Source organism: Cebus imitator, unplaced genomic scaffold (assembly GCF_001604975.1).
Source record: "Cebus imitator isolate Cc_AM_T3 unplaced genomic scaffold, Cebus_imitator-1.0 Scaffold523, whole genome shotgun sequence".
Taxonomy (NCBI): domain Eukaryota; kingdom Metazoa; phylum Chordata; class Mammalia; order Primates; family Cebidae; genus Cebus; species Cebus imitator.
In genome coordinates, this window is record NW_016107838.1 from 895798 (window position 1) to 907850 (window position 12053).

The window sequence follows — 12053 nt, forward strand, 5'->3', positions numbered from 1 at the left end:
AAGACTCTTTTTTTGGGGGGGGCGGGGTGGGGAGCAGGGTCTCATTCTGTCCCACAGGCTGGAATACAGTGGCATGATCTAAGCTCACTGCAGCCTCCTGGGCTCAGGTGACCCTCCCACCTTAGCCTGCTGAGTAGCTAGATGAGAATACACGTATGCACCACCATGTATGGCTAATTTTTGTATTTTTTGTGGTGAAACATGGGGTTTTGCCATGTTGCCTAGGCTGGTCTCAAACTCCTGAGTTCAAACAATCTGCCCACCTCGGCCTCCCACAGTGCTGGGATTACAGGCATGAACTACCCGTAGTGCCCAGCCTGGAAGGGGTATCTTTATATCCTTTTCAGATAATGTGACTATTCTTTCATATTATACTAAACCTCAGAAACTGGTAATTGCTTCAAGGTTAGCAGCCATGTAAAGTTTGAAATCACATCAATGAAATTTTTGTACTTAAATTAAAATCCATTGGTATATCTTAAGCTTACAAGAGCCATTTACCCATTCATCATTTTTAAACATCATGCATTATTCAAAATATGTTGGTTTACTGCATTGTGCTGACTTTCCAAATGCATTTCATCATACAATATGGAAAACTCACATTGGTTGCCATTATCACAGATCTCATGGAAAAGTCTTCAAGAATTGAGAAGGTATCAAGCTCATAGAACAATATAAGTTTTCCAAGACTCAAGTTTTCACTTGAAAGTTCCAATTTTATTGTTGGCAATATTACCCATTGTTTTCTTTTGAAGTGAATTTGTTTTTGGAAAAAAAAAAAAAAAAGTCTGCCAGACTCACCAGTTTATCTGCTAGCTATTCTTTCAAGTAAAAGTGATGTTCTCTGAAGAAAGTAGCTCGCTCAGCTTGCAGCTCAGAGGTCGCATCTTACAGGGGAGCTATTGCACTTTGGCATGCATCTCATGTGTCCCATGCAAGTTCCATTTAGTTACATGGAGGATTATTAAGATGTGTACTCCACAGTTAAGATTTAATAAAACTGATTTTTTGTTGTTTCTACTGCGTTGAGGATATTCTCAAGTGTAGTGTTTTTTGCCATGATCACACGTGATGAAGAACACAGTGGTCACTAGTAGGTACATTTCTGCATCACTGCCTTACTCCCAGGGAGGTGCCAGTGGATTTACCTACCCCTGCTTTTGCAACCCCACTGCAAATCTAATAGGGAAAAGGCAAATGATGTCTCAGTATCACTGCGAAAACATTTTTTCCTCAGACCACCTGAAAGGGTCTTGAGGAGGCTTTAGGCTTCAAGGTCCACAATTTGATAAAACACAGCCCTAGACTGATGGTGGCCCATTATGGGTGGGCGGGTGGGGTCAACTTCCCCTCAGATCACATGGGCTCTGCTGGAAGGAGTGGCCGTCTGCATAACCATCTTAGTGACCTCAAGAAGGGAAAGGCCAAAGACTGCCAAGCATCTACTGCATAAATACACAGCTGTAACCTCTGCGTAAGAAAGTGGGATTGGGTGCGGCACGAGGGAAATGTCCACATTTTATTCAACATTCAAAAAATAGTATTGCTTACACTTTTTATAACAGGAATGCCTTCTTGTTTTATCTGTGCAAATAGCAAAATAAAAGCATGAATGGGAATTGACCAAAGAGAGGCAGAGTACTGGCTCCAGTTTGGAGAAGTTGTTCATGGCTTGATAGAAGGTATTCTAGTTCAAGATCTTTCCATTCACTGAGATACGCAAGTTTCCTTTTGCATCCAAGGGTACGACATTGAGTTCAGCACCCTTCTGTTACCAATTAGGAAGGTCAATTTACAACACAACTGATTATGTTACAGCTTTCTTTAATTACATCCCAGGCCTGAGTTCACATAAATTCAGTTTGGATGTTCTCAGAAGCATGCTGAGATCCCATGGTGCCCAGGTGGAACACTCCTTAATTTGTATACAAAAACAGTGGGTTTATTCAGCTCTGTGAAGATTCCAAGATCTTTTGAGAATCAATACTTTGTAATGACTATTGACCTTGGCATCATCCCAAGCAAAATCTTAAAGATTTAAAAACTATTATGCTATATTTTCTCCAGTACACTTATGTGCTGGAAATGTCAAATATGGTTGACATTTCAGTCAGCCGCAGAGGCATATATGATGGTGGTCCCATAAGATTATAGTGAAACCAAAAAATTCCTATCACCTAGTGAAAACATCATAGCCATCATAACATTGTAGTGTAATTACTTTATTAAAAAATAGGAATGTAATGTACAGTGTGTATGAAGTCTATAGCAGTGTAATGTCCTAGGCCTTCACATTCACTCAGCACTTACTGACTCACCCAGAGCAACCTCATCCTGAAAGCTCCAATTACGCTAAGTGCCCTATATAGGTGTACCATTTTAAATATTTTATACTTTATTTTTACTGTATCTTTTCTATGTTTAGATATACAAATACTTACCATTGTGTTACAATTGCTTACAGCATTCAGTATGGTAACATGCTGCTCAGTTTTGCAGCCTAGGAGCACTAGACTATGTGTGTGTGTGTATGTGTGTGTATATATATATATATATATATACACACACATACACACACACACAAGGACTCAATCACTCAGTCTATCTATCTATCTATCTATCTATCTATCTATCTATCTGTCATCAAGGACTAGATCTATATTTATACCTATAGTCAAGGACAATTCCACCTGTGCATTTATGTCCCTAGAATCATCTGTTTTTGAGCCCACCCATGCTATACTGTTTATGTTCTCCTAATCATATTTCTCTTGGCCAAAAGGGCAGGCAGCTGATCAAATATAAAATGCCCTCCATGGTGGCAGAGATCTCTTTCTGATCCCAACAGCTGAAGCTGTGAACACAGAGCACTACTGGGAAATTTGACACTGTGCTGTATTGGCACGCTGAATGCCTCTGCCATTTGCCCAGGGAGAAAATTGCTACTTGTATATCCTGGGCAATGTCTAATTATGTGATAACAGTGCCAGATGCCATGTAATCAAACTAAACTTTAAAATGGGCCAGTTTTCAAAAACAAACCAGGAGACTTACAGCAACCAGGGCAGGATTCAACTTACCTGAGTTGGCATGATAAAGAAGTCTTAACCATATAAGGAGAGTAACTTCGAAATGACCAATCTGCTTTTTGTTCTGTTTCTGCTTCTTTAGCCCTCTTCAGCTTACAAAGCCCACATCCTCTGCTCAGCTCAGGGAGCTTGCTCTATTTTATGAATGAGATGATACCTGATTCATGAACAGGTAATAAGAATTAATGAGACCTCAAAAAAGAAAATTTCAACACATTGAGTTTTAAACAGTGGTATGTTAACTTTGAAAAATTTCTGATTTCTCACTCTAAATATCCATATTCAAATCTAATTTTGTAGAAGTAAGTTCCATATCCTATAAAACTTGTTGCCATACCATCAGTGGGTGAAACCAAATTCTGCCCATTAGTCAAGCATGAAACCTGAAAGCCTTCTTTATTCCTTTCTTCCTCTTCCTCTATCACCACCAGTCAACTAACTCCTGTGGATCACACCTGGTAGCTGTTTTGTACAAAAGGTCAACCTTGGTTTTTTTTTTTTTTTTTTTTTTTTTTTTTTTTTTTTTTTTTTTTTTTTTTTTTTTTGTTTTCATTTTTAATAGCCTGTGTAATAAGTAAACCTCACTCCCCATTCCCCCCAACTCAGATCATAAGGATCACCTTTGGGCCTTTTCTGCTCAAGGTCATGGTCTCTGACACCCAGTGTGATGTGGGGTGTCTAAAAGGCACTGAGTCTGCTAAATCAGTATTTCCTTGTAAAAACCTGATACAATACAGAAAGTCCAGCTGGCCTTCATGTGATCTTACTCTTCTTCCCAAAAGATAATTGCTGTCATCAGTGTATCTTCCCAAATACTTTCTAGACATTTGCATTTAGAAATATAATTTTAGTTTGTACAGAATTAAGATCATGTGCATGCATTATCCTGCAACTTGCTTTGTCACCAAGTGTCTTGGAGATCTTTCCATGACTATGTATTTAGGGCTATTTATTCCTGTGCAACTGCTGCATACCATTTCACATATCAGTACTGTGTATTCACAGTACCATTCCGCTACTGATGTCCACTTAAGTAGATTGACTAATTAAGGGTATCTGTATTAGGCTGTTCTTGCATTGCTATAAAGAAATATCTGAGACTGGGTAATTTATAAAGAAAAGCGGTTTAACTGGCTCATGGTTCAGCAAGCTATATAGGAAGCATGGTGCTGGCATCTGCTCAACTTCTGGGGAGGCCTCAGGAGACTTACAGTCATGGTGGAAAGAAGGGAAAGCAGGAACAAAAGTGACGGGGGAGGTGCTACACGGTTTTAAATCACCAGATCTCGTGAGAATCACTCACTATCCTGAGGACAATGCCAAAAGGGATGGTGATAACTATCTATGAGAGAACTGCCCCCATGATCCAATCACCTTGCACCAGGCCCCACCTCCAACATTGGGGGTTACAACTGAAAATGAGATTTGGGTAGGGACACAGATCCAAACCACATCACTGTCCATTCTTAGAACATACTGTCAAATTTCCCTACGAGAAGGCTTACATGATGGATTAATTTTTCTCTCTATACATGGTCACCATCAAAGGCTAAGCTACTGTCATCCTTTCTACCTGGGAGCCTAGCTATGTCTCCAAACTGTTTAAATGTACTCTCCACAATGCTTGAACAACTTAAAGATGTCAAATATAAGCAGGGCACTCCTCTCCTTAAAATCTCAGAAGCTTCCCTGTCCTTTGGGATAAACTCTTAAAAGCTTTATGTGTCTCCCAAGACCCTGCTGTGTTCTGGTTCTTGCCTACCTTTCCAGACTCAATTCCTACCATCCTTGTCTCTTTCCTTACCCCAATTACTTTTGTAAAAACAATCTTCCAGTGGAGGCATGGGTATCCCTGAGAATGCGGACACATGCAGTCATGAACAGTTTTAAGGGATTCAATTTTCAGAACTCAACTCTTCTAAAACTGATCTGCCTGAGGACTCCTGGAGTCCAGACCCACCTGGCATTTCACAATGGCTCCTCTGCCACCTGGCACATCCCAAATCTTATGACGTGGTGCTGCCCTGCTGAGGTAGAAAGGCATAACCCTGAGGATACCAACAGAGAAAATTTAGTGAAGGCACCACTAAGAGTTGCATTTCTAGTAAAACTTTTTTTGCCTACAATTCCTTATCAGATTTTATGAAATACATTGATTAAAGTGCATATTGTTAATAATAGCAACAGTTCAATCCAGAAGAAAATTTGCTTCTTAGAACCCTGATGATACAGTCTGCTCAATAAAAGACTTTAAGGGATAAAGCATATTCAGTTAAGGTAGAATCCTGTGGCAGAAGTGAAATAAAAAGATTTTCAGGGAAAAAAATGATTGATGCAAAGTTTTCAACTGGTCAATGGCTTAAGTAGCTTTGAGATGAATGATGGGGTGGGTATTAAATCGCTATGGTATTTATAACTCACTTCATATATTTAAAATTTTTCTGTAATCACTTTATTTTTACAACATCATTCAAAACTCATCAGAACTTCCTTCTTTTTGTGATTATTTATATTTATAATGAAAAGCCTGTGCATTCTGTTGTTGTTGTTGTTGTTGTTTTGACAGGGTCTTTTTCTTTTGCCCAGGCTGATGTGCAGCAGTGCCATCACAGCTCCCAGCAGCTTTGAACTCCTGGGATCAACGAGTCCTCCCAACTCGGCCTCCTGAGCAGGTGGGGCTACAGGTGTGCACAACCACACCCAGCTAATAAAAAAAGAATTTCTTGTAGAGATGGAAGTCTCACTCTACAAATCGCTCAAGCAATCCTTCCTCCTTGACCTTCCAAAGTGCTGGAATTACAGGTATGGGCCACGATGCCCAGCTGATAAAAACATTTAATTATCAATTTAAGTATGTGTGATAGGAATACACAGCATTCTTTCAGGCGGCATCTCAACAAATCTTAAAAAGACTATTATGGCCCACTCCAGTGCTATGCATGAGAATACGATGTTCTCTCAGCTTCAGGCATTCAAATGTGCCATTCTCCCTTGGAGGGCCCACTAACTTCCTCAAGCGTCACCTTAAATATCATTTTACCTGAAAAGTCCTCCTTGTCGCCATACTAAATTAGATTGCTTTGATATATGCTCCCATAGAACCACGAATGTCCCCTTTTCATCCCACAGGTAACTCGTTAAATGTTGTACCAGGAACACATAGAATCTGCTTTTCACTGTTCCACTGGTGCCCAGCAGGGTATACAGAGGAGGAAGTCAGCCGTGCTCTGAAAGAAGCATCATTCCGGTAGACGGGTGGAAAAGGTCATCAGACTGCAAGGGCTCAACCAAAGTACAAGGTAAGGAGGCAGAGGGTGTGGACTGATTTTCAAGAGGTTTGCATGGAAAAGGAAGGAAGGAAAAAAAAAAAAAAAAAGACAGAGAAATAGAGCCGGGTCGTGGCAGAAAGGGAGGGTGGATCTGTGACTGTTCAAAGGAAAGAGGAACGTGAGCAGCACAGAGAATAATTGATAAAGTCAGGAGCTGGGTTTGAAGATAAAAAGGGAACACGAGAAAGTTAAGTTCCATGTTTCCATGCCAAACATTGCACAAAAGCTTACAACTTGGTGACTAACAGTAATCTGGGGTAATTCACAGTAACAAATTTACACAGAAACATGTATTTATTGACTGTATACATGGCGATCCCAACGTGAGCACAGAACCTGCTTTATCTTTTCACACATTGTTCTAGCATAGGGGATGTCTGGTCTCAGTTAAAGAAAGCATGAACATTGTCCACACCCATGACTTTCCTCCTCCAGTACTAAACCTAGTTCTTACAATGCAGGGCAATGACAGCCACAGAAAGGGGGAGAAGCTCTTTCTACTGTGTAATGCTTCCTGCTGGCCCTCAAATACTTGTTACTTGAGAGATCTCTGTTCACCTGGCTTTATCCCCAAAGGTCACCATCTACCAATGACGTTACTTGATGTTAATCATGTATAAAGAAAGTAACCATCCTGGCCCCGCTTAAAACTTTCCACTGAAATGCTGTTCTGCCTAAAGGTAGCACGGGCTTCCATTAGGCAGGAAATATATATAAATGTATTTAAGGTAAAGCATTTGGCATTCTTTTAAAGTACAACTATCCTTGAAAAGTGTTACGTATTAAACCAGTTTTACTGCAGCCAAAGGGGAGAAGTACCCAGAAAGCCTGTGAATCTGCTTTAACATCAATAAAACAGCTACGTACCCTTCCTAGCTTTTAGTGAAGGCTACAAAAGTATGTATTTTATGGGTTCTACATGTACACTCAAGTACTTTAATTATTACAGAAAAAAATGAGGCTCCTTATTAAAAAAAAAACAAAATCAGAAACAAGTCCAACAGGCTCTGGAGAAATTAAGCAAGGGTGAATTTTGGAAAGGTCTAATAAACAGTACGGAAATTTTTTTGTGGGATGGTTCTTCAGCTACGCATAAACTTGTAATGATCATCATTGCTGTTATGGGAAAAACACCAACCCTAATTCTTAAACATCTGGTGGAGAGAAACGGGCGGGAAGGGCTGATGCGCAGGCAGAAGGGAAGCTGAGGCGGCGGCATCCCAGCGCTAAGGCCCGGCAGCGAGCAGATGGGGAAACCCGAGCTGCTTACAACCTGGGACTCTGACAACGCTAACAACCCCTTTCTCACTGCTCTAATTGTGTGCTCCCCGGCGCCCAAGGGCCTGTGGGCAGGAGATGCACGTTTCAGGCAGCTCCAGCGACCCTGAAGCCCGCCGGAAAGCACGTCCGGCCGAGGGAGCAGAACAGGAGGCACCGGGACCCTCCTCCGGTCGTAACCCTTCATCCAGCTCCGCCAGTCTACGGCAGGGACAGCTGGGGAGCATGCGCAGCGGCCGGAGCCGGGCTGCCCGCGTGCTCGGTAGGCAATTTGTGCGGCAACTGTTGGCCAAGCCAACCAATGAGGAGACGTGTTATTTTCGCCGATGGGGAACTATGGCAACGGGAGACCAATCAGAAGGCGTGTTATTGCCGCGGAGCCCCGCCCCCAGCAGGGGGGATGTGGCTATGGGTGAGGGTCATGGGGTGTGAGCGCCTCTGAGCCGTCGACCCGGAGGGCCGCGGGTGCCCTTGCCTCGCCGCCGCGACCAGCGCACCCAGCCCCGCAGTCGCCCGCCCCGTTCCCGGCGGCGGCGCAGTCCATGCGGCTGGGGGCGGAGGCTGGGAGCGGGTGGCGGGCGCGGCGGCCCGGGCCCGGGCGGTGATTGGCCGCCTGCTGGCCGCGGCTCAGGCCCGGGCGGCGGGCGGGGAACGCAGGCGGAGCCCGCTGCCGAGGAGCCGAGAAGATGCTGCTGTCCCTGGTGCTCCACACGTACTCCATGCGCTACCTGCTGCCCAGCGTCGTGCTCCTGGGCACAGCGCCCACCTACGTGCTGGCTTGGGGGGTCTGGCGGCTGCTCTCCGCCTTCCTGCCCTCCCGCTTCTACCAGGCGCTGGACGATCGGCTCTACTGCGTCTACCAGAGCATGGTGCTCTTCTTCTTCGAGAATTACACCGGGGTCCAGGTGAGCAGCCTCCCGCTCCCGGGCCTCGGCGTTCATCCGAGCTCCCAGGGGAGCAGACCCCTCCGCTCCTCCCAGGTGGCGAGGGTCGCCAGGCCTGCCCGGCGGACCCAGCCAGGAGAGCACGTGCCGCCTCCCCGCCTTCTCTCTGCTCCTGCTTCCTGTGGCTCCGCGGAGATCGCTCTCTAGGAAGCGGTGGCTGCGTGGTTCTGAGGCCACAAGTGGGACTAGCCGCCCCTTTCCCCGCTCCTCGCCCGGGTCTGATGCTGCTTAGCAAAGTGGGTGCAGATGCACGTTTTAAATAGGACACGCGTTTGGCAGTTTCTGGCCTTTGGTCCAAAGAGGTGGTCATGTTGGAACAGACTGTAGATGTCTGCCCTCCGAAGTGCGCTTTTACAATGACCTTCTCTTGAAACGGAAGTACAATTCTGTGTTGTGTTCTTCCCCCAGGACAAGTGAAAGCTGGACGAGGAAATGAATACATTTGTTACGGTAGAAGCTTAACTAGATACAATTGTTGCCAATTTTAACTGAGCTTAAATGTGTCGGTGATCTGTTGCCTGATTACTTTCTTTCTGCTACTGTTTCTTTGTAGTTTTGGATTCGTAGATTACATTTGAGAAACAAACCATAAAAGTAGAAGGCCCTCTTAACAGTAGGTACTTGAAATGTTATAAAAAATTACAAATGTGACTTTTCCTTTTATTTTTCAGTTTGAAAGAACAGCTTTATTCTTGGTTATTCCTGATGTCCTCTTAGTCCTCTTTTACTTTTCTTGGTAGGGTTAGGGTGGGATGGGGAAAATGGGACGGTGTCATTTTGTCTAACTTTTTTTTTTCCCACTTAGAGCAGCTGTTTTTACCCTGTGGTCAGTCAGCTACTATATTTAGTTTGCAGCTGCACTGCTGATGGACCCTTGATGTCCCCAGTTGCAAGTTATTGGCGGGGAAGGAATTAGGAGAGGCCAGGGCCTCCATTTAAATCAGTATCCCTGTCTCCTTGGAAAGAAAGATGCTGTTCCAGACCATGGTTTCTGGGTAATTGAATTTTAAAATGAGCCTCATTTAAAAATCTCAATAATTCAGGCTATTTTTTTCCCTTTACATGATAACTTCACCAAGTTTGTCTAAATATATGATCATTATCATGATGAAGTTTTTACTTTTACATAATATGACAACTGGCCTGGGCTGGGATATAAGCTCAGAGCACAAAGTCATTCTCCTCTTAAAAAAATAATTCTACCTGTGCTGGGTTATGTTATTTTTGTTTAAAGAGTATAGAGTGTCCCACACAGTATGATGCAGAATATACCATTGAAGGATGTTTTGTTTGGCAATTTCTTATTTTTTTAAATGACTGTAAAATTTAGTGTTTCTGAAATTACATACTTTACCTTATATACTGCTGATTGCATAACTCCAATTTACTTCTTGATTTTCCAGCAAGTGATTTTTAAAACATTTAATCTAATGTTTGCCCCCTCTCTCTATTCAAATAAAAGGAACTGGCATCCAGCACTAATTTTCATACATTTGTGAAAGGATGCCTGAGGGCCCTTACATATAATTCAAAATTTTGTTTAATGTGTATTCCTTGATGAAGTTCTTTAGGAATCCTAGAACTGATTGCCCAATAATCATCAAATTCAGGTTATGAATACATTTGATACAAATTTAAAACCAAGAGTTTCTTCTTCCTACATTTTTGTTTTTATTGTTTGGACGGGGCAAAGAGTTATTTTCTGTTTAGTAATAGAGAGAAGGGTATTTTGAATTTGTTAGGGTCTTTTTCTGTAATCCGGATTTCCTGTATACACAGTGCTACCTTTCAATATTTTTGATTATTTCCTTCAAGATTAAATCAATAGAGGAATAAATATCTTCAAATGTAAGACCCAAAGGAACAAGAGTTATAGTGACATTCTGTCATCTTATTTTTTACCTATGACTTTTTACCATTGACTTTGTCACTGAGATGTTTTGATTAAAATTTTTAGCTTGTTTTTCTTGTTTTGCCACAATACTCTTTTTTTCCTTGAATTTTTTTTTAATCAGGTTTCATTTGCAAAGCTAGTGATGATTCTCTTGTTCTGTATAAAATATTAACTCATTTCTGAAGGGAGTTTTAGTAATTTAAGAGGTTCTAAGTTTTTAAATAAAAGAAGGTTTATTATATACATCAAAGAGGCATTTTAAAATTAAAGTTTTTTTTTTAGTGACATTTTTATGCCTTTCAACTACAGGTTTGAAAATATGAATGGTTCATAGTAGTTCTTGCAGATTATTTTCTTTTGCGTAGAATTTTTTAGGTAAAGAGAAGTAGTAGGTCCATGAGATTTGTGATCTGTGCTTGGCAGGTAAACCTGCTTCCAACAAGTTTACTTGGATTTTCCTTGGAGTCTAGGTAAATATCATTTCTTCCCTAATTTCACTACTTTATATGTGTCTCTGAGATAGAGAAATATTTCAGTCAATCCTACTAACATTATTCTTTATACCTTGTTTATCCTTTTAGGTCCTTTCAGAATCTCTCATTAGTACTGAAACTCAACTGGGTACTTTGTTCACCATTTATTTCTTTAGAATGAGTAATAAGCATTTTTTAAGTTTTATGTATTTCAAATAGTTTGAGACTTTTTGAAAATCAACTTAAATCTCTTTACTAGGTAAGCTATGGTTCACCTGCCAAGCACAGATCATTGATTCAAGCACTTATGTTACTTTCCTGTGCTGCCAAAACAGATCACCTCAAACTAAGTGGCTTAAAATAATAGAAACGTATTGTCTCGTGACTCTGGAGGCCAACAGTTTGAAATCAAGGTGTAGGCTCAATTGTACTCCCTCTGGAGGCCCCAGTGGGGAATCCATTCCTTGTGTCTTTCAGCTTCTCTTGACTGGCAGCATTCCTTGGCTTGGGGCCAGGGTCACTTCAGCCTGGCCTCACAATCCTGGCCCTGGCCTCTTCTCTCTCACATTTCACCCTCCCTTTCTCTTAGAAAGATGCTTGTCATTGGGTTTAGAGTCCACCTGGATAATCCAGGATGATCTCTTCATCTCAAGATTCTTAATTTCATTATAACTACAAAGATCCTTTTTCCAAATAAGAAAACATTCACAGGTTACAGGGCTTAGGATGTGGACACATTTTTAAAACGGGCTGCCATTTAACCCACCACAATAATGAACTCCATCGTTCCACCTATTTGGTATTTTGTAGTTATTTCTTAGTTTAACTTGCCTTATTGCTTTCGGTATTTACATATGAAATCATTTTGGTCTCTGCTTTCTTTAACAGAGAACCTGCTTTTGTTCTGTAATAAGTTTTCTTTCCCATAATCTTTTAGTTTCTTATTTACAGATTAATCTTCACATATCCCTTAAACAGAGCATTTGATTAACTTTTATTTTCAGAACCAGTCTATATTCCATGTAATAATCAACTTATTCATA

The 12053-nt window shown here is 41.7% G+C and overlaps 1 protein-coding gene across 2 annotated transcripts in view; it reads left to right on the forward strand.

The window, feature by feature from the left end:
- Window positions 1-8069: 8069 nt before the first annotated feature.
- AGPAT5 (1-acylglycerol-3-phosphate O-acyltransferase 5) overlaps window positions 8070-12053 on the forward strand; it is a 60658-nt gene continuing 56674 nt past the window's right edge. For both annotated transcript variants that reach the window (XM_017514373.2, XM_017514374.2), the window contains exon 1: window positions 8070-8604. In XM_017514373.2, the coding sequence (XP_017369862.1) occupies window positions 8386-8604 (219 nt within the window). In that variant the 5' untranslated portion in view covers window positions 8070-8385. The remainder of the gene's footprint in view (window positions 8605-12053) is intronic.